Raw genomic sequence first — 23,917 nt, forward strand, 5'->3', positions numbered from 1 at the left:
AGGTCTTTGTAGAATGAAATGAAGAACAATGGTCAGGCCAGTGGCTTTGAAAGAAATGCAGCTTTTCTGACTCTAAACTTATCATAAACATAAATGGCCAATGGGACGCTACTAATGGTCATGAGTTAGAGGAGGAAGAAAAAAATTAGGGGTAGGTCACAGGCCTGATGGCTACCTACTGCCAACTTCATTTCACAGGCCAAGAGAAGTTCTGACCCCAGGTTAAACAGTGAATATCAGGATTGAAATGAAAGTACTACCTCCTAAAGGGTAGCCTTCACTCAGGCTGATTTGCAAACATTAACTCTCTGGACAGCCAGGCAGCCAAACAGTACATGGGGGGGGGGAAGAGCTGTGTTCTTGGGCAAAAGACCATTCTGGCTCTCTTTCCTCATCCTTACAACTATAGATTGACTACTGGCTGCCTGCTCACAGGGCAGATATAACTGGAGAATCAGATGAAATAGTGTTGAAGTAGGATATAAATGCTAATAACCTTGAGTAGTTGGACATTTATAATGTGCCAGGCATTGTGCTAAACATCACTTTATTAACACAGCACCACTAGAAGGCAGACATACTATCACTCTAAATGAACATGTAAAGCTGTAGAGTTAGTTCATCAAAGCTCTCATTAGTGTGAAACAGGGCTGGCTGACCCCCTCAAACTCAAGCTTATAATCCCTAATGTCATCATGGTCAATGTTAATAGCATTGCATATACATAATAGCCAAAAGGCAGTAAAGGAGATTTACCCCACAAGAACAGCATCAAAACAAAAGAATTTATTTTTCCTAGTTAATAAATAATTTTAAATGACCACCCTCTACATTTTTCAAGAATAGTTGCACTGTAGAGAATAAAATAGTGATAAACTCAGTAATGTATATATGTTTATCTGAATTAGGGAAGGAAAGGGGAACAAAAAAAGTGGTGAGACAAAGGACAAAGGAGGAACCAATGCAACAATGATACTGACAAAACAATATATTGGAAATGCTCTGTACAACTCAGGGGAGGGGTTGTGTGGGGGGAAGTGGGAGAAAAATGAAGGGAGAGGTTACAAATTCGATAAGATATGTATTCACTACCTTATGTATGTAACTGTAAACCCTTTGAACATCATCTTGACAATAAAATAAATTAGTGATAAAATAATGTTAGGTAAACAAAGTTTTAATATCATTTTCTATTCTTTCTATTTTGCTATTATTTTTTTCTGGTTATTTTGTTTTGTGATGCTGAGATGAGCCATAGGGCCAAACAAGCTCCCACTGAGCTGCACCCTTAGCTGGTTGTTGTATATGTGGATATATCTAAAACATTTTCCTTACATTATTTTTAAAAGATCCCTTCTTAAAATGCGAACTTTAGATATTTTCAGCTTTCATGCACTCTCTTTCTGGTAAATATGAATAAACAGTGGACTCCATTCCCAACAACACAGAACCTGGTATGAATGGTCATGGTAACAGTCTCCTTATGGAATATGATATGCCCTTGTTTGGGGTAGACATTCTAATTAACCTACTTCTTATTTGTTTTATCTGTAAATGAGTTGTGATATTTGAAGATAAATGTCTAGTGTTTTAGTGCAAAACATGATTTTATCAGGTTAGGTTAAAAGTAAGCTCCAACTTGAAAAACTGTCATTTTTTTTGTTTCAATTATGACTAAGATGTAAAAGTCATTGATGAATGACTGGCAGCACTCATTTGGTCATTTATTTCTCATTGCTAGGGATGGCGACATCAAGACTTTTGGTAATCCACAGTAGAATTTTTTTGACCATAAAGAAAACAAAATTATTGTTATTGGCTTTTTTAAAAAAGAAAATGGATGAAACTGCAGATCATCATGTTAAATGAAGTAAGACAGTCTCACAGACAAGTATCACAGATCGTGGCTAATTATGTGAAACTGAAGAGAGGAGCAAGAATATGAAGGTAAAAAGAGGAATATCATGGGCATGGAAGAAAAGGGAAATCAGGGAAGGAAATAACAAAGGGTAAGAGAAGGGGCAATAGGATTAAAGTATATTGCATACACATGTGGAAACATCATAATTAAATCCATGATTATGTGCAATTAACATATTAATCAAATGCATTTTAAAAGGTTTTGTGATTCAAAATTTTATTCTTTGTATTCATCTTGTCCCTTTAAAACATCACATTTAGTGAATCACTGACCAACAAGTAAACCAGAAGATGGCGTTGAAGGTTAGCAATCAATTTTAAAACAAGATAACTGTGAAAAGTCTCTGAAAGTTTCATATGATGACTTTTTGAACTTCAGAAAACAGAGGATGTGAATGAGTGAAGCAAATGCTGAAACTGACTTACAGGGTTCAGAGGACCTGTGGACAAAAGAGCAAAAGCTCTAGCTTGCAACTGTGTGTCTTTAGTCTCCTTTTGTCTAATGTGTGTGCACATTTTGAAAAGAAAGTAATACACTGCTGCCAACAGAAGTCTTTCTTAAGGCAGCAATCTGTGATCTGGTCACATTGTGCCTGAAGTGTTTATAACAGCTCCTGACAAAGTAGCATATGCTCAAAAATATCTATTGAATGAATGAATCTGTGAAAGAAGTAGAAAGGAAGAAAAACAAGTTGTAACAACAATTTTCTTCCAAGGAAACTGTTGTTTTTTTACCATGGAAAATTTACTTGGGTGAAATACAGGGCATCCTGTTAATTTCTGAGAAAGTCCTTTAGTAGTAGGGAAAACATACCTAATCTGTGCTTCACTGCACCTTTTTTTTTTTCTCCAGCCTCAATTTAGTTGTTTCCTCAATTAGGAGACATTGACTCAATATGTAAGATGAAAAGAAAACTGAGAAGTAAGTGAAATCAAAAGTTTTTCAAAAATTGCCTGTTGAGCTGGGGTTGTGAACTGAAATCATATAGAAACTGAAGATCTGATAATTTACCTGAAAAAAACTAAGTAAATAAACAGGACCAGAGCATTCAAGATGATCTGGTCAAAGGTCAGAAGGCACAAGCTTGTGGGAGTTCATTTTGTAGGCTTACAGCCTGGAAAATGAAGTAAAAATTTTAAGTACACTCAAATATGATTTCTGCTTCGGACGCTGATGCCTCACCAGAATGAGGTTAATACTATTATCATTTTCAGATGAACTGATATCCCAAAGTAATCAAGTATATAAACACCCCCCCCGCACTTTTATGTTGCTAGAATTGGAACTGCTATGCATTTTCTGAGTCGTCTCATCAGTTTAATAGATGCAAAAGTATTTACGCATCTTAAACATGTAGACCCAATATTTGAACCATGATTAGAGGTGTTCACTTTTTAATAAGGACGGTCTTCTCTAAATTCTACCCAAGACAGGCTTCTCTTTGTACATTGGCCAGGCAAAGTGTGCTCCCCAACTCTTCACCTATGCTTGTCAATAAGCTTTGCAAAGGAAGTCCTTCAGGCTCCTGCTACTACTAGCCTCCCACTTCCCGCCCTAGCCACATAGCGGTCTCGTAGCTGTTACTCATTTCTACAAGACTTGGGGCAGGTCCTGCCAGAGAGGATCTTCATTTCGCGCCTTGCGCTTCCTAGGAAGCAGCATTGAAGTGACTGGCCCAGGGGTCGCGCACGCTGGGGTCAACGCGCCAAGGGTCAGGCCCCAACCCCGCCACAGTTGGCCGTCTTCACCCAGGCTCTCCGGCTCACCCCTTGGGCCCCTGGTCTGGGCTAGCAACCCCAGCCACCCACCCCGCAGGCGGAGCCGCCCCGCCCCGCCCCGCCGCGCGCCCCGCCCCCACCGCGGCTTTCAACCTCTATAAAGTTCCTCTTTCTCACCTCACTCTTAGTTTCACCACTTGAACTTGGGACACACCGCTGTTCTCAACTCCGAGTGCCGGCTGAGGTAAGGCCAGAAATCAGACCCGGGGAGTAGTGTGAGGATGGCGTGAGAGGAAGGATAGAGTCTGCTTTCCATTTCAGAGCAGCGCCTGGGACCCTAGCTTCAGTGGGAGTCGGGAGCCCCTTTCCTACCCGGCCCGTTTCCTACCCGTCTGTGCCGGGCCGGGGCGCAGGTGCAGGCTCCTGGGCGCGGTTAGAGCATCCCGCCGCTCTACTCTGCTCTCCAGCCTGCGCCGGGGAGGCCCCCCGCGTGGAGGCCTGAGCCAACGGAACCATCAAGACTCCTGGCGTGGCTGAGGCGGGCAGTCAAGGGAATCTACCCGGGAAAGGCTGGGGAGGGGGAGCGTCCAGCGATGTCGCCAGAGGACAGCCCCTAAATCCCTTGGCTCCAATTAGAGGCTCCCTCCTTCGCTCCTTGTTATTAAGGGGCCAAAGTCACCCCAGGCTCTGGTGTGCTACCTGGTTGATGAGGGAGGAGAAGCTCCACATTTGGGCGATTCTGAGCCCGGCGCGGGGCTCTCAACCCCATCCCGGTGATCTCGTTTGTCTCCAGGCCTGGGAACTAAAGTCGCCGTCCGCAGCACCCTCTCTGCCCCCCAGCCCTCCCTCCCTACCCCGCTCCTGACGCTCCACACGCAGAAACTCCAGCTACACTTTACCACTTGTTGCTTCCAGGGCTCGCTTAACCTAGCTAGCTGGAGAGCGCTAAGATTATTCTGAGGATCAAACGAGGTTAAAGAGGAAAGATAAGGGGAGGGCCCGCTAGGTACTTCACATCTGGAAAGCCTGCATTCAGAGCTTGGAGGCAGGCCAGCCTCCACGTGTGAGGTCGCCTCTTTGTGGGAGCCAAGGAGTGCGAAGTGAGGCATGGGTAAGGGAGAGCCCCCGAGAGTGGAAAGGGACTGGGGGTGAGCAAAGAGGAACCCGAACAAGTGAGTGTGCAAACCGAATACCACAAGTAGGACGGCTGGATTGGGCAGTGTGTGGAAAGTGCGTGTATCCCAGAACTCTTGGGTTGTGGGGTGCGTTAAAATAACGCAGAGTGTGAGAAAAGGGGGAAAAGGAGGAAAGCATCCATGGAGGGCTCGGACAGCGGCAGAAGTGTGAGCGTTCAGGGGATTCTCCCATGGTCTGTTTCAGTGCCTTCTCCTGCGGGGGATTCTGGCACTGCCTGCTCAGGCTTCCATACCTCAGACTCCAGACACTGCGGGAAGGGTTTGAGACAGGGTGACCCGAGAGTGGTGCGAGTCCTGAAGGGCAGCTCTCTACCCTTGCAGCCGGAGAGTGTGAAGTCAGATTCTAGGCGTGCGCAAGGGCGGCAGGCGGCACACTGGGCATGAACTTGGAGGGCAGCAGCCGAGGTGGAGAGTTCAGCATGAGCGCGGTGAGCTGCGGTAATGGGAAACTCCGCCAGTGGCTGATCGACCAAATTGACAGCGGCAAGTACCCTGGGCTGGTGTGGGAAAACGAGGAGAAGAGCATCTTCCGCATCCCGTGGAAGCACGCAGGAAAACAGGACTACAACCGTGAAGAGGACGCCGCCCTCTTCAAGGTCACTAGCCCAAGGCGGGAGGGGATGAGATGAGAGGCAAGAAGTCCCGGACAGACCTTAGCCCCACTGCCCCTCCCCCTCATCCCCAGCTAGCCAGTTGTTGTGCCCCCTGACGGGTTGAGCCCTTAGTGACAGTGACCAAGAGCAGTAGGTGGCACTTGGGCAACGCCAAGGAAGAAGGCAAGGAGGATCACCCAAAGGAGAACCCTTCTCAATCCTTAGCAAGTACTTCCAGGAAGTCAGAGGGCTCAGGAAACAGAATATCCCTGGAGTATTGTCCAGGAGGCGGTCAAAGGCCTGAGGGCACGTGGTTGCTGCTCTGTGGGTTCCTGAGTTCCCAGCCAAGTCTTGAGCCCTCTGGATCCCTCTCTGCCTCATTTGGCTCCTGTGTGCTTCTGTCCCTCTTGGCACTAGTCAGAGCTCTTATCTGTCTACTTGGTTTTCTTTCTCACTGTGCCTGTTTTTCTAATTACTCTTTGAGTTTTTCTCTTTGGTTTTTTTTCTGCTTAGATTCAGTTTGCAAAATCTGGTTCCATCTCTGTATATTTCCTCTCTTTCCTTCCCTCTCCTTCCCTATTTCTCTCTCTTTCCCTTTTCCCTCTCTTCCTCTCCTTTTCTTTCCCTTCCTTTCCCCCATCCTCTTCCTGACTACTTCCCCCCCACCCACAGCACTGGAACCTGTGAATTATGAAGCCCAGCACCCTCATGCAGGCAGAGAAAGGCAGGGGGAGGGAATTTCCTCTGGGAATTTGCTCTCAGACTACCTAAGACTATGTGACCATCCAGGTATGTTCTGTGGGGACCTTTTCTGACCACAGCTCTTGGTCACTGTCTAGGCCACACTTAATTCAGGTACTGGATGGGTAGAGTCTATTTCAGGAGTCTCCAAAGCTCAACCTGCATTTTATAAATATAAAGTGATAGGGGCTTAGGTTAGAAATGCTTTACCTAGTGAACCCCTCGTGTCTTTCTGACCCTCATTTTAAGTAAGTAACAGTGTAAATTTGAAGAACCATTCTTTCTTTAAGGAATATGGTCCCCTGATTCTTTTTGTTTTTAAGACTTGAGTTTTGACTTTTCACACTCTTCATCCTTTCCCACTAGGCTTGGGCATTATTTAAAGGAAAATTCCGAGAAGGCATCGATAAGCCAGACCCTCCTACCTGGAAGACACGATTACGGTGTGCTTTGAACAAGAGCAATGACTTTGAGGAACTAGTTGAGAGGAGCCAGCTGGATATTTCTGACCCATACAAGGTGTACCGGATTGTTCCAGAGGGAGCCAAGAAAGGTAGGGCTTTTCTGAATGTGGATCACAGAATAAAGGCAGACTCACACTTATAGTGTCTTAATTTCATTCTCAGGCTATTTTTGCTCTTCTGTAGCCTGTTGCCTCTTGCTCTATGTTCAAGGCCAGCAGCCTCCTTGCCCACATACTCTAGGTCACAAATAGAAAATCCTATGATAGTTGAGCAGCGTAATTTGTGTGTTTCTCTGTAGATATTTGCATTGTATATATTTTCAGTTAGGCTATTCAATTACATATGAGCCAAATTTCCAGTCAAAAACTAGAAGACTCATTAGATTTAACTACCTAATAGCCTTTAATGAATAACCATTTTCTACAAGGGAAAGCATAATGGACACCCATAAGTTGATACATTTATAGTAATAAAGATGCCAACTTCAGAGTAAAAAATATGGTCAGCTGGATGCCTTATTAAAATCTGATCCCTGGGCCCTTCTTTCTGACCAGTGCATCCAAGAGTAGCTGTGATTTTTCATTTTAAATAAATAGTACAGTTGACCTCATCTGGGCAGCATCTGTTTGGTAGAACAGAATATTTGATCATAAAACACATTTAAACATGGTTTTCCTTTTTTACCTATTATACAAAAGTAAGAGCTTGTATAACCAGCTGAATGGCATGAGAAATAAGCACTCAAGGGAGGTGTTAAAAATGCTTTATTTCTCCACACAGCACTATACATTCTAAGAATCCAGCCCTTAGGTATTTTTCCAAGATTTTGTATCTAGTTCAGTTAGCTCCTTTTTTCACTCAGTGTCATTTCCCTTTTCCTCAAACACAGGAGCAAAGCAGCTTACTCTGGAAGACCCACAGATGACCATGGGCCACCCATATACCATGACACCTTACACCTCACTCCCTGCCCAGGTATAGAAGAGGATGCTGGGCTTCAGGATTCTATGGGCTGGGTCTACAATAAGGGGAAAAACCCAAGCAAAACTAGCAGGGCTTAAGTGTATGCTATGACTGGTCCAATAGCTGAATAAAACCAACCCCTGGTCATTGAATACATGTTTCACTTTCCAAGTGACCATCATTCCCTGTTGGTTGAATAGGGGAGTTTGAGTGTGTCCTGCCTGTCGGATATGCTTCTTCTATGGATTCTCAAATTTCCTGGGAAGCATATCTTTTGTAGAAGTCAAAGGTTTTGGAAGTAGTGCTCTATCATGTGAAACCACAGGGCAGCTGATCTCTCCAGGCTTCCTGATGTGAATTACAGCTCTGTTTTATTTGCTTTGGTGGGTAAAAGAAGGCAAATTTCCCTGCAGTATTTTTGGTGCAGGGCTGAACCATATGATGAAACTTTACACAGATTTGTTACTTTACAACAATGTCTCCATTGTGCTTTTTGACCTTCAATAGCTACTTTCTACCTAGTTTTATGAACACTTTTTCCCAGACTTTGGCTTGGATAAAATGATTTGGCTTTAAGCCAAAAAGGAAATTCCTTGAAGAGTTTGGGGATAGGTATGCACCTTCATTCCAATACTTTCATCTCAGCAATTCTTGTGTTTCTTTAGCAGGTTCATAACTACATGGTACCACCCCATGACAGAAGCTGGAGAGATTATGTCCCTGAACAGCCACACCCAGAAATCCCATATCAATGTCCTGTGACATTTGGTGCTCGTGGCCACCATTGGCAAGGCCCAACTTGTGAAAATGGTAAGGAGTGTGCCAGTCATGAGGCAGAAGAACAAACTTTGGCTAGGGAAATCCCAAGCAGTCCTCCTAAACAGCACCACTTGGCTTTCCCCTTCCCAGAGGCTTCCAGAAAGATCTTTATAGCTAATGGGGGTGGTGAATATTTTGTCCTTTTGGCTACTAAAGTCCTCAGAGACGAATAGGATCTCAGAAACCATATTGGACCCCTCCCCATGTAAGACTTTAATTAAAACCCCAGAGATCATTCTAAACAGGTGAAATGTAAAAATTTTAAATAGAGATCACGGAAGTTCACAGAATGTAAGTTATGTGCCCAGCACATACAGTAAGACAGAAAAGAGAATCAATTCTAGATTTTTAAAGACAAAACCCACCTTCCACATAAGACCAGGGATGTCAGCTGACAATCTGTCAACCTAGCTATAACTCTATCTCTATATGCATCTATATCTCTAATAATAATATATACAGTATTACATACATTTACATATGTATCTATATCCTTAGACAGATACATGTATAGATATATAGATACATATATAGATATATAGATACATATATAGATATATGTAATACTGTATAAGTTATTATATTAAAATATATATTTATTATATTTTAATAAATTTATATATATATTTTATATACATATGTATACATATATATGCTTATATATACACATACTATATGTAATATATGTTATATATATGCCTACATATATATGTGTGTGTGTGTATATATATATATATATATATATATATATATATATAAAACAATCTGGTTAATAGGTTAATATTTTTTCATCCTCCCTGAATGATTTTAAGCTCTAATTGTGATCCTAGGGAAAAGGGAAGAGATTGGGACAGTCCTTTCTCTTGGTTTGTCCCTTAATACTGACAAAGGGTCATATAATCTCACTAATCTATTTCTTTCTTCCCATTTGGAAAATGTGTGTACATCGGCTGTATGGGAATATAGGAAGATTATTGAGTCAGTATACATCTCTTTTGCAGTGATATGTGCATTGTAATTGTTTTTTTAGCATTAAAAGCAGTAACTATTAAAGGTGAAGGGAATAGACAACCACCATGAAAAATAAAAATACAAAATATCTCTACAGGAGCTTAGCTAGTATTGGGTACCCAAGGACTTACTCTGGATTATATCTGGTCTCATGCCCACAAGAGTCCTACAAACATAAAACTGAGACCGTGTAGCAGAAATAGTTTTCTAGGAACAAAAGACTTTTCTCAATGTGTGTCCAATGGATAATAACAAGCCTTTTAGGACTTTAGAGTTAGTTATGCAAATAGGAGTCCAGAGATGGGTCCACACTGATACTTCCATGTGTTCTTGGAATGTTTGGTCCTCCACAATTCCTTGTTGTCACTTCCTTTTCCTTTCATTCCCCATCATTCTTGACTTCTGGCATTGAACAAGTATATCATTATTTAATGTTTATATTTAGTACCATGTCTAATTGAAATTAAATTTTATTCAGGTTTAAAGAGTGATTTGAAGCAAAGGGTGTTTTTCTAGTTTGCAGTAGAAGAATCAACTCACATTAAACTAGTATTTGAAATTTTAGGCTTTGGCCAAATGCACAAAACTGTATTAAAATAATAACAATAGGAAAGGAGCAATCAAATTTTAGATTGCATGTAAATAGAATGGATGGATGTGTTTCAATGCATGGATAACATTAAATGAAGTGCCAGCAAAATTAGCTTCATGTTCAGTGCCAGGGATCAGACCCAGGGCCTCACATATGCTAGAGAAGTTCTGTACCACTAACTTATATTCCAGCCATGTCTGTTTATATCTAATGTAGTGTATGCATACTAGGATGCAGGAACAATGTTTCTATTTTCTCCTGAGTCCAGAAGTAGTAAACAAAATTAAGTTGTGGACTAAACAACTTGTTACTTTTTAATCAACCTTTTTGATTAGAGAAAGGGAGAGAGTTCTGAGTTTCCTTTCGAAGCTGAACAATGATTCCTTCCTCTTACATACTTGGTTTTTCCTACTAGATATGACCTGCTTTTGCTTCACAACCAGGTGCCCTCTGTTTTTAGGTGCTTAGAGCTGGGCTTTCGTTGGAAGGCAGTGGGGCCCAGGTCCTCCTTCCCAAGCCCAGTGCAGTCAAACAACTCAGACACTGCTTAGACATCATCTGATTTTTATTTGCAAATGCAGGTTGCCAGGTGACAGGAACCTTTTATGCTTGTGCCCCACCTGAATCTCAGGCTCCTGGAATCCCAATAGAGCCAAGCATAAGGTCTGCTGAAGCCCTGGCGCTCTCAGGTGAGTGCTGCACTTGCTTCTGGAGTCACCCATGGGAGACCAGCCTCTGCTTGGCCATACTCACCTGGGGTAGTTGTGGCATGGATTTAAATACTCACGTTGCACCCTTGGGGTCAGGAGTGGATACAGATATATCCTGGCACCCAGGGTGTGTAATCACCACGGTCAATAAAGAGCATGCTGGAAAATCTAGAAGTTAAAAAAAAATCTAGAAGTAAAGCCAGCTAGCCTGTGATTCTGATAATAGTTCCAAACACTGATAGAGTCGTTCTAATTTCTCTATTGACACTTCTCTGAATTTCTAGGAATGTGCAAACACTCATTTAAAAAAATTCCTTTAGTCAACATTCGCATAATAGGATAGCTTTTTAGAAAAGCATGAAGTCTTCTCATTGCAGAAAGCTGTCCATCTGTCCAAGGTTAAGCCTCAAACAGGACATGGATCTTGGGCACTAGTTCTCCATGACATTTGTGTGTGTGTGTGTGTGTGTATGTGTGTGTGTGTGTGTATGCTGGCCCTGCAGCTTGGCCTGGACACTGTTCCTGGGCCTTTTTTGCTCAAAGCTAGTACACTATCACTTAAGCCACTGCTCCACTTCTGTCTTTTTGGTGGTTAACTAGAGATAAGAGTCTCACAGACTTTCCTGCCTAGGCTGCCTTCACATCACAATCCTCCTGTGTAACTAGGATTTCAGATGTAGGCCACCATTGTGCCCCAAAAGAGTATACATTTTAATTATCCATACAAGTATGGATCTGTTTTTAATTGTAAATTTCCATTTTTAGAAGAATCCATGTACCAGGAAAAGCTTATCTATTTTAAGAAAGGCTATCACAGATTGCACAGCATGTATTTCTATCACTCTATCTATGCTTTTGAGGATAATTTTAATTGTTTTAAGAAGAATGTGAATTTATATTAAAAATGAATAACTTCAGAAATCACATCTTGCCACTGGCTCTGTGATAAGAATACTAAGTTCTAAAGGTTTCAAGGAGAAGAGAGTTGGAACTTTCCTGGTTCCCAGAGCAGTCTACCTTTCAATTCCTTCCATATACGCCTAAATCTGAAGTTCTGAGAGGCTTAGCCTTTTTCTGAGGTGCTTAGAATAGAATAACTGTGGGTATCCTCTAGGGGAAGGCATTTCTGAGGAGCAAGTCTTGCCTTAATCATGTAAGAATTGTGTGGGTATTTGAAGAATAGGAAACCAACAGCTATTTATATGTCTTCAATTTCATGATTTCTGATGACATTAAATGAAATGAAACCTACCCTGAAAGTCACATCTGATGGTCAACACCCACTATCATCAGTGAACCACCTGACTAGCTGTTTACGGTGGCAGAAATTGAAAAGACAGTGATATGGGTTACATCTCAAAACCTGTCATTGAGGAATAAGAGACTTTTGTGGTTTTCTTTTCTGGTATGCATAAGAGAAATTAGTTATGAACCTGAGTGCATCTCTTACAGAACTGTGCTTCCCAGTGACCCTTCAATCCAGGAACTCAGTTAAGGGGTCCTTTGCAAATCTAGCTTGGGACGTTCTGTCTATGGTTGATACTTTAATGAGATTTATGAACTCAGCAAAACTATTGTAAATAAATTTAATTTGTCTTAAAGTTTTAGAAAACCCATTTTTAGAGATATATTCAAAATTAAAACACAAAACTTAGTGAGATTTCAGCCTTAACCATTGACTCTTAGAGCATTTTTCTCACTGATTTCTCCCCATAAGAATCATATTTGTCTATATATCCATTAGATACGTACATACACATGCACATATATGTACATACATATATGTATATAGTAGAAAATTAGTTTAAAATTGGGAAAAACAAAAGTGGAAAATAAAAATACCATTTACCATCACCCTATCACTACTCTTAAAGCCTAGGTCCTATCCTTAAACTTACGTGTATAATTTTTACCTGACCACATCATATTAATATTATAGGAAGTTGGAGGTATGTTGACATATTATCTATTCATATATTATATATGTAGATATATGATGTATATGCATATATGTATATATATATATAGTGTGTGTGTGTGTGTGTGTGTGTGTATGAATGTGAATGTGCCAATGCTAGGGCTTGAACTCAGAGCCTCAAGCTTGCTTGGCTTTTACTCAGAGCTGACACTGACACTTAAGCCATGCTTCAGCCTGGGTTCTTACTGATTAATTGGAGATGGAATCTCTCAGTTTTTCTGATTTTCTGTGTTAAACGCATGATCCTCCAACTCTCAGCCTCCTGTAGGCAGCTAGGATGAAAGGTGTGAGCCACTGGTGCTTTCATAATTATTTTTGCTAGTAGAAATTAAAATCTACCTGCAAACTCAATTCATTTAAATAATTCTCACCCAGTGACACATGACAGAATTTCATATACAAATATTATTACTCTTTTCATCATCATCATTCAAAAGCAATGTTATTAACCAAGGTTCTTCCTGCTTTGCATAAAATTGGTGAAAGATATGCTCCCCTCACAAGAAAATAGAATACATGGTCACATACATGTGGAAACTGCTGAGTTAGACAAGTAAGTTTCTTTTCTTTTTTTTTTTTAGACAAGTAAGTTTCTGTGTGGGCTTCTTTAAGTATTGAATGCACTAACCTCCTGGAATCCTCAATGGTGAAAATAAGGCATACAGCATCTCTAAGACTTCTTTCTTTCTTTATTTATTTTGCCGGTCATGAGGCCTGAACTCTGGGTCTGGGCGCTGTCCCTCAGCTCTTCAGCTCAAGGCTAGCACTCTACCACTGGAGCCACAGCACCACTTCCGGCTTTTTCTGTTTATGTGGTGCTGAGGAATCGAACCCAGGGCCTCATGCTTGCAAGGCATGCACTCTACCGCTGAGCCACCTTTCCAGCCGACTTCTTTTTTTAATTTTTAAAAACTATCTGTAAGTAGTTATACAATGGGATTTCAATTCAGCATAATTTTTATGAGTATAATGTTCTCCCAGACTTCTTTGACACTGAAACTTTTTGCTTGATCCTGATGCATCTTGAGATTTAATATTCTGTCCTTCACTCTGGTTGAGTCTTTGGGCATGGTGGTGGTTGGCCCAGACCCAACAGCATTGACTCCAGAGCTCTGTGTTTTCAGACTGTCGGCTGCACATCTGCCTGTACTACCGAGAAATCTTGGTGAAAGAACTAACCACTTCCAGCCCCGAAGGTTGCCGAATTTCCCATGGACATACCTATGATGCTAGCAACCTGGACCAGGTCCTATTCCCTTACCCAGAAGACAGTGGGCAGAGGAAGAACATTGAAAAGCTGCTGAGTCACCTTGAGAGGGGTGTGGTCCTGTGGATGGCCCCAGATGGGCTTTATGCCAAAAGATTGTGCCAGAGCAGGATCTACTGGGATGGACCTCTGGCGCTGTGCAGTGATCGACCTAACAAGTTGGAGAGAGACCAGACCTGCAAGCTCTTTGACACACAGCAGTTTCTGTCAGGTAACACATACACATCTTTTGGATTAGAGAGTAATTATCAATTTTGGCTGTTTTTATCAGAGAAGTAGGATTCCTATTGATCCTTCAATCGAAAGATGTCACTGTAGGTATACTTTCTTGCCTGATTGCCCTCTTGCATTCCATAGCACCAACCATGGGAGTCCAAACATGACAGGGTCCCTCTTTTCCCAAATAGTGCTCTAACTCCTATTAAGTGCCCAGTGGACTTCATACCAAAATAGACTTCCTTTTGGGTTCCTATCTTACCTCTGTCTGCCTGCCATTTGCTCCCCATATCAGCAAAGAGGCACAAAGAAGAGTCTGGATGAAATAGCCATGGTAGTTGTGATACTAAGCTGATACCTTTCAATTTTGGTTTTCAGAGGTAGTTTTCTTCATAAGGTTCAGGTTTTATTTGTAGTGTGCTCTCCACAAGCTTATCTCCTGAGGGTTCAGCTCTTTTCTGGTTTCAAAAAAAAATCATGAAGGTTAGAAGCACATTCTTGGTTATGAGATGTGTTGTCTATGCAGATATTACCAACAGATGGACCAAGTCTAAGCATGTACTGAACTGATTGAGCTAGAGAGAAATGATGACAAGTCTTTATGTTCTCTATCATATACAATTGTGTCTCATCATACTTTCCAACACTTTTTATTGCCCTAGTTTTCATATTGTAAAGTTGAATTAGCCCTGGACTGGCTTTTGTGAAATCTTTGACCAGATCTGGTTTAACTTCATCCAGAGGGAACACTTAGCCATATAGATGTGGGAAGCTTGGGTGGAAAAAGCTGTCCTACCTACCTAATATGGCTAGTTTGGGCCCTTTTATTCTAAACCTATTGTTTCACACATTCCCTTCTTGAAATACCCCATGGCTTTGGTTTTTCATGCACCTTCCCTTTTCTAAGCACGTACCTCCCCTCACCTGTGTACAGCATATTGTTCTGAAATATGTACATAGCATAGAATGGCCAAATTGGGCTAAGCTAGTTAACAAACACATTACCTCATACACACACACACACACACACACACACACACACACACACACATATCTTTTATAAGGGAGGTAATAAAAACACTAGTTGAGGTTTGAAGTCTGCTATTAGCAATTTTCAAATATACAATGCATTGTTAATGTCTCAAGGATGTATACAGATCTCTTGAACTTATTCTCCTGTATAACTGAAATTATTTGATCTATAGCCACTCTCATCTCCCTCCCCCACCTCTGATAACCACCATTCCACCCTGCTTTCATGATTTCAACTATTTTAGATTCTACATGTGAAATCTAGCCCTAGTTGTCTTTCTATGTGAGCCTAATTCATTTAGCATAATTCCCTTCATGTTTAGCTATGCTGTTACAAATTACAGGTTTACCTTCTCTTTACAGATATACACACGTCTTAGTGATACACACATACCATATCACATTCTCTGTATCCATTTATCTCTTTCTAGGCCCTTGGGTACATTCCTTATCTTGGCTTCTTTGAATGAGGTTATTATGAACAGTGCTTCAGTATGTGCAGATAGCCCTTTAACATGCTTACTTTATCTCCATCCTTTGGATATAAACCCAAGAGTAGGAAGCTAGTTCTTGAAGGTGCTTCTATATTCTATTCATTTTCAATAAAAATATGAAGCACCTATTAGCTCAGTGCCAGTGTCTGACCCAAATTTCCTTGTTTATTTAAATTCTTTTAGTGCCCCCAAATAAATGTGTCTCTAGATAAAAGCTCTTGACAAAGCTCTTGACACAGAGGTGGGACACTAGAAGGTAGAAGGTGAATTAGCTCTGACTCCCCCAAGGCAGCTGCATGGTTAAGGTACTTTAGGCCAAGGTCTTACTCCTAAGCAACAGATCACTTCCAAGTCTTGGTCATACTGCATTTTATGTATTGGTGTCAGGACAAGTGTTTATGCCAAGGAACATCTGAAATGTTTATAACTCTGTCCTGGAAGGTAGTACTACTTCTCCAGTTTGAGTTTCCTCAGAGGATTCAAACACACACCATGGGTGGGGAGAGGGCTTTAAGATTAAGGAATCCAAGGAATATATCACTGTTTCTCTGAGTTTCTCTTACCAAGCATGTTTAAAGGAAGTAGAATCCTACATTGTGATTGATCTGTAAGTTACGCTTTGAGTCACAGATTCACAAGTAATGTGGGTGCAGGAGAGAAGCAGGTGTGACAGAAGGACATCATCCTCAGGCTGCAGATTGATTCGTATAGAGTTTAATAGTTATCTACAAGAAAGAGTTGTTCCTCTTTTCTTTTTCTCCCTATGTAACCAGGGCCTGTGTTTTTTTGTTTGTTTGTTTGTTTTGCCTAGAATCTCTGAGGTTTACTTATGTTCAAGCAGGACATTGAGACACAACAGATGGGCAGGCCAGCCTCCACATAGTTAAAAGTTTCCATCGAGCATTTTTGTGTTAGCAAGCATTTGAAGCAGGGCTTTTTAGAGAATTGGACCAACTTACCACTCTTATTAGCTTCTATAGGTATGCTTTCAGGCCACAACAGTGTTAATGTGTTTTACATATTCTAAGTCTGTTGTGTTTAATTTGAATTCTGGAAGAAGAAGGAAAAGAGAAAGCAGGAAGTCAAATGGTGTTGTAAGTTAGCTAGAAATACTTCAGCTGCAGAGAGCAGTGGAATCTTTGATATCTACCAATTGAGGACTTGCATCCTGCCAGGGACAGTCCCCAAAAGCATAGCTGAGGGTGCACATCTGATGACGACCAACCACAGTTGCACTTCTACTCTGTATAAGTATCAACCGTATAAATTCTATTCTTTTGCACATAAAACCATAGCATCCAGATCCAGGCCTAAAAACTCTCTTGAATCTGTTAACAGGGCTAAACACCAGAAGTTGGACACATGCATTTTTTCTTTTCCTTTCTTTTATATTATTACTATTACTATTATTATTATTGTTATTATTTTGCAAGGCTGCAGCTTGAACTCAGATGTATTCATCTATTTCTAGTTTTTGCCATTTAATTGGAGATAAGAGTCTCAGTATTTGTCTGTAATCAGCTGGATTGTTACTGAGATCCTCACATCTCAGGCTCCTGATTAGTTAAGATTAGAAGCATGAATCATCAGTGTTTAGCACATGTATTTCTTCTTCTCCTCCTCCTTTATTGGCATGCTAAGTAGGGAACCCAAGGCACTGAGGATGTGAAGCCAGTGCTTTACCACTGAGCTACATATACCCCTAGGCCTTGGGTATATATTTTTCTAACAATGTCCCTGTTGTTTTGTATATTTAGATAAGAACAGTGGCTTTAGCATATCCATATCCACCAGAACAAGGGCCAGTGAGGCTTTATCATTACCTCTTCTGATTATTTTTCTGTTCCTGTCTACTCAGTTCTACAGTTTGGGGTCTAGATGTTAGTACTGAGATGCAGCAATTGTTAGCTGGTGCGTGAGATCTAGATGCTCTGGGAGCAGTTACTGGATAGTGTGGCCTCCGCAGTTATGCAAGGGTGTTTTTAAATAACTCTAGGAGGTAAAAAAAACTCTCAATTTTAAAAAACAAAAGTGTATTCCCTCTTTTTCCTGACTTTTCTTTTTCTTTCCCGCCTCCTTCACACCTTTTGGCAACCTTTTGCTTCCTTGTGGGTCCAATGCTGCAGAGCAGTGTTCATAATTTCAGGCCATATTCTCTGATAGAACTATCATTATATGTTTCTTTATCAGGAAATGCATACATGTACATGTGATTTTTGTACTTGGGGTCTGCTCTTTCCTTCAGGGACCTATTTAGAGGAACAGTACCACCCAATGCTTCTCACAGTGAAGAATCACAGGCAGCTCTTGCTTCCTGTTTAGCTACTTTACTGGGTTTCTAAGTAGGGTTTTTTTTTCTTGTGGGTTCACAGAGCTGCAGCCCTTTGCTCACCATGGCCGGCCCCTGCCAAGATTCCAGGTGACTCTGTGCTTTGGGGAGGAGTTTCCAGACCCCCAGAGGCAGAGGAAGCTCATCACAGCCCACGTGAGTATTGCATTACATTTTCATTGAATTACACACCAGTGAGTTTTCCTATTCTTTACCAAGAATAAAGTCCAATTTAGAGAAGTCTCAAGTGAAAAGCAAATGTCAAGTGACCTGGGAAAATAAATCTAACCTCAAAATAGAACAGGAGGAAGTGAGGTCCAGTGATCAGCACAACACAGGTTCCACATGCTATTCACCTAAGACCCGGTCATCACAATACTAGGGCTTTCATCCCATCTTTCTTTATTTTTCAAATTGTTACATTTTAGTACTACAGGGATTAAAAGGATGAATACTAGAAGTTGTTCTTTAACATTCTCTTGTGTCTAGCTGTTTGTGGGACATGGATAAGCACAAGGCCCTGAGCTCAAACTTTAGTACTACACCCTCTCCTAAAGGAGAGATAGAGATTGGAAAGATTATGATTCATGGCCAGCCCAGATAAAAGAAATTAGCCAGAGTCTACTTCCCTAAGTTTAGTGTGGTGATATATGCTTGTCCCCAAATTTTAAGTGTGGATTGCCTTTAGAAGCTGACCCCTAGGCAAAATCAGAAAACCCTATCTGAAAAATAACGTAAGAAAAACAAAGATGTGGGGATATGGCTCAAGCATAGAGTACTTGCTTACCAAGTAGAAGGTCACTTCAAACCTCAGTACCACTGAGAACGAATGCTGTCTTGTGAACATTGTTTTCCTTTAAAAAGCAAGTATTTTTCTAACTGGGAAGCTGCCTGTTTATGCATGCCCCAAATTTTTAGGTATTATTTAGTTCTTGGACATGTTGTTTGAGGAAGCTGAATCTTTCAAGAAATCCAAATGATTAGTCCTTCCTCTAACACTGTTTAAGATGCTGCAGCTATGATGAGTAAACAACATTTTTATAAAAAGGAAAACAGGCTCTCATCCCATTCCCATTATTAGAAACCAAACACTCTTAAACCTGATCTTGACCATACAACCCCACTTCTTGATTATAAAAACAAAAACAAAAACAAAAAACAAACCAACAGAAACATAATCCTGGAATTTAGCCTTTTCTCATGAATTATATCCAGTGATTGATATAATAATTCATATAACTATTGGCAACAAAGATTGTTTTAAAAACTTGAATTAATAAATAACACTTAAGAAGTAGATGATAAAGTGAAGCCTTGTTGTGATTTTACAGGGATGCAATAGCTTTCCTTAAGGGTAGCCAAATAAGGTACCCCTCAAAAAGAAATTAAACATGCCCTACACATGAGTTGAATTTTTTTAAATGGCTTTGTAAAAGTACTAGTGGTTCAAACTTATAATCTGAGTACTCCAGAGAATAAGATCAGAGGGTCACAGGTTGAAGCCAGCCAAGGCAGAAAATTCTGTGAGACTCTTATCTCTAATTAACTTGCAAAATGCAGGAAGTAGAGGTATGACTAAAGTAGTTGAGCACCATCTTTTAGTAAAAAACCCATGCAAGAATATGAAGCCTGAGTTCAAGCTCCAGGACTGGCATAATGAAAAGCAATTAATTAAATTTAAAAATTTAATTTTAAAATGGGTTTAATTAATTCCAGGTACTTACAAAGGATTTATGCTGGTCATCATGTATCAAAAACAAAAAGACTCAGTTTAATAGCATGATTGCCTTATCAAGAATATTCAGCTTGTCTCTGATGCCATAAGAAAAAGCTCATATAAATAGCTTTTAACATTCATTTATCATAAGAACAGTCTTAAATAACAGTCTTAAAAACCAAATGTTGATTTTTGTTTTGATGAATGTGATCCACACTCATAACTAACAACTTGTGTCTACATTGAATTTTGTTGCTTTTTATTTTACCTTTGATTTAAAATTATGAACCTTACCTATGATCATAAGTTATTTTGGGTGAGCCCTGCAGCCTGTCAAACTGCGGTCACAATTAGACTTACTCTGAAATTTACTTGGTCTTTAATTTGCCCATTCATCTGATAATGTTCAATCTTAATTAAAAGTAAAATGAAAGATAGAGTTGGTTAAGCGTATCATCTTTAATTGTAGTCTCAATTGAAACTCAGAACTAAATAGATTCTATTTACAGGTTGTTTTGTATAAGGGCTAACCAAAACTGGCTTTTCCAATGGTTCCAAATATGAAATGTTTTAATGTGTTACAAAATGCAACTTTATATTTCACTTAAACTTTAACCTTTAGAATTTGAGGGTTATTTCATAATGAGCCAACTTCAGGATGTTAAAAGAATATCTCAGTAACATCTTTCTTAAATGTCTTATTAAAGGTGGAACCTCTGCTAGCCAGACAGCTATATTATTTTGCTCAACAAAACAGTGGACATTTCCTGAGAGGCTATGATTTACCTGAGCACATTAGCAGTCCTGAGGACTACCACAGATCAATCCGCCATTCCTCCATTCAGGAATGAACATTGTCAAATAATTTGTTTCAGTGTAAATATTTGGCTCTGCTGACAGTTCTCAGTTTCTTCTGAGGAATTTAGAAGCAGAGGGGTCTCACTTCCACAGTGGAGGAAAATGCAGCAAGAAGATGTGCAGCAGCATCTACATCTGACTGAAAATCAAGCTTCTTCCAGAATAAATGATAATTTCCCAGCATGACAAGTAGATTATTCCAATGTCTTAGTGAGTGCCATCACAAATAACTGTGAAAATTGACCTACTAATGTGTTTACATTGACTTAAGTGCTTTTTTCAATCTTGTGAAGATTAGTTCTTTCTTAAAACAGAGAAACCTTGCTTTTCAGTATTGATCTTTGAATCTGATCATGAGAACAGTTAAATGTTCCATTTCTCAGGGAAGTAAGGTCTGAATAGGAGACTACTCTGTTCCCTGCCCCCCAAATATACTCATAGATATAAGGGCCATAGTTTTTGTCAGAAAGTTCATTGAGTGAAAGGACCCCAGACTGAGGTCCTTAGCCTGAGGCTGGACTATAGTGCCAGGAGTGAGCCTGGGTATATTCAGGGTAGTCTCTGCCCCTAATACCACTGCTTCCTCCGTGGGTTTTTCTGGAAGACTGTAGATGGAGTGTTACTATTTTCTTGAGCCAAAAATTATTAGGGCTACTCTTGCATGGCCTATTTTATCTGTCATACAATCTAATAATAACTAGTTAAGAGGATTTCTTCTGTTACTTTGTGGGTTTTTTTGTCTCTGTCACATTCTTTTGAATTATTGGTAAGACTTTTTCTTAAAGAACAACAACCTAACTACTAATGGATATATTTTTAAAGATCTGTGACATTTCCCCTCTTTTTGTTTGTTTTGTTGGGCTATTGGTAGTACCATGGCAACACTAAAGGGGAGGAGTCAGCAACTCAGGTTGATGAGCTTTGTTAGGACACCCTGGCAGGCCTCAGCTGACTATGCAGCTGCCACTCAGAGGGAGATTTCTGCTTATTTTGTATATTAGATGCTTCCTCATGCCAATAATAGTTTGATCAGGCCTTAAAATTACTGTGCTTTTTCCAAATACATTCTCTTATAGCATCCCAAAGATAGCCAATTGTTTCTGTAAATTTGACCTCTTGTTTTCTTATCTGTTTTGTTTAGATTGTTGGCTCTAAGTTCAAGTACTTTTCTCCAACTACAAAACAATCACTATTACTTCCAGTCACAGCAAGAGGCAATAGTTCTCAAATACATGCCACTCTTGTTCTATCTTCATTCTTTAGTTCATCCCACAAGCACATACTGAATGCCTGCTATATCCCTCGTATTATATAGGGCAAAACATTTATCAAGTTCCTTAAGTATGAAGCATTCAAATGTTGTTGTGTTTTTTTACTCTTAAGAAAGGTTTTTTTTCTTAAGACTAAAATAACACATTTCAGAAAAATGTAAGGAATCTAGAAGAGGAAAAATAAATGAAAAGCATCTCTTCTATTTTTCCTATCTTTAAATCTTCTTCCCTAAAAGTCTCTACAAGAATAACTCAGCTTATTCCTTCAACACATTTGTTTTCTATAAATACATATAAACTTTTAAAAAAAACTTTGAGTTCATCCATTTTTATTGTAAAAATACTGTACAGAGGAGTTACAGTTACATGAGTAAGGTAATGAGTACATTTCCTATCAAGCATTGTGACATTCTCCTTTGTTTTTTGCCTACCATCCCTTCCCTCCCCACCTCCCCAACTCCTCCCTTCTCCCTACCAAGTTGTAAAGTTTGTTTTCAACAGTGTCTTGTACATCTCAATGATACAATGGGTCAACCTGTATCCTTATTTCAGCATTTTGTTATTTACCTTCCCCTCCCCAAATTACAAAAAATGTATATACAAAATACAGGGCATTGACATTAAATATAGTGAAAACAGGGGTTATACCATGGGGGAAGGAGTTCATACATTTTTATGCCATGTTCTATGTACCTAACAGTAAATACTTACCTCCTTCTTGTAGAGGCATTGAATTCTGCTGCAATGTGCCCAGTAGGGTTTAAGGTTTGTCGTTAACTTAACACTCTGCATGGAAATGTTTGTCAGCATATTGTGTCTCATGAGCTGCAGTAATTTATACATCTTATAGATGTAAGGTATTTGGGGGTATATTATCCCTATCCTAAAACAAGATGAAGATAAAACTAGAGCTTGTTACTTTCTGGGGCCTCCAACATGGTTCCAAACTCACTAGAGAATATTTCATTCCACTCTAGCAGTTCACCTAAGTTCTCTTCAGGATTTCCGCAGAACCCATAGATCCTCATTCTTGAAGCAGATGTCTGTTGTACATGTATTTTCTAGTTTTCTTTAATATTGTGCTGCTTTAACAATGGAGCTGTATTTTCAGGAAAATGTCTATTGGCTTGAGCCGTGCCTCCTGTCTCTCTCTATAGCTATGTATACTAACTTTCAATCTTGAGGGATCTATGGGGAGTGATCTATGATATGGTTAGGTGAGGAACCTGACAGCTGTCTCAGGCCTCTGGAAAGGAATGGCTCTCTCATTCCTTGTGATATATTGAGATGCATACAGTCAAATTTAATTTGTCCTCACTAGAAGATGATGTTGAAAGAGTTTAAGTACTCATGCTAAAGAGCCTTGGATCACAGAGAAAATGGAGCCATCTCATATAGTTTTTGGCTTATTTCTTTTTGAGATTTCATGTTTAGCAAAACTGGGTAGCAATTAATGTCTGGAACACCGTAGAAAACCAGATGATCAATTCTAGACTGAAACGTAGATACTCCCCACCCCTACCCCAACATACATATGTATACACACACCTTGGGAGAGAGGGAGATGAGTAGAACAGGGTATCTTGAACAATGATTTGAACTAGAAAGACTGCTTCATTTTGAGACTGCCTCAACCTGCTGAGGACTGAGTGGCACTGATGGTATGGCTGAGACCCAGCAAGGAAGCCTATAGCCTGATTGGAAAGAATCACTTGGCATCTGAAGCCTGCTTGGGCATCTGGGAGACTTCCTGGCCCTGTTTTACTATTGCCTTCCTTCTCTGGAAGACATAGGAAGTTGTAAGCACTCACGCACCCTATGTTGGCTGATCTGTTGCACCAGGAAGGCTTATTATTATTTTATTTTTTCCCTGCTGATGACTTTTAAAGTGAAAATATACACACAAACCAAATCCCTTTTAGTCCTCTCTAATAACAGCCTGCTTTTCTCCATTAGTGAATGTTTCTCACAAAGCTTAAGGTCTCTATTTTTATTACCTATCTCCTAAATCATTTGTAACTGTCTAC

General features: G+C 40.2%; 1 protein-coding gene across 2 annotated transcripts; it reads left to right on the forward strand.

Moving 5' to 3' along the window:
- Positions 1–3,835: 3,835 nt before the first annotated feature.
- Irf4 (interferon regulatory factor 4) lies at positions 3,836–22,207 on the forward strand. Of its 2 annotated transcripts, XM_013016710.1 has the most exons (9): positions 3,836–3,883; positions 5,157–5,431; positions 6,536–6,722; positions 7,523–7,608; positions 8,262–8,406; positions 10,600–10,707; positions 13,831–14,184; positions 18,088–18,200; positions 20,469–22,207. In XM_013016710.1, the coding sequence occupies exons 2-9, from the start codon at positions 5,216–5,218 to the stop codon at positions 20,610–20,612; spliced, it is 1,353 nt and encodes a 450-aa protein (XP_012872164.1). In that variant the 5' UTR covers positions 3,836–3,883; positions 5,157–5,215; the 3' UTR covers positions 20,613–22,207. The 2 variants fall into 2 exon arrangements, with proteins under 2 accessions (XP_012872164.1, XP_012872165.1); XM_013016711.1 differs by lacking the exon at positions 10,600–10,707.
- Positions 22,208–23,917: the final 1,710 nt, after the last annotated feature.

Source organism: Dipodomys ordii, unplaced genomic scaffold (assembly GCF_000151885.1).
Source record: "Dipodomys ordii isolate 6190 unplaced genomic scaffold, Dord_2.0 Scaffold32, whole genome shotgun sequence".
Classification (NCBI taxonomy): domain Eukaryota; kingdom Metazoa; phylum Chordata; class Mammalia; order Rodentia; family Heteromyidae; genus Dipodomys; species Dipodomys ordii.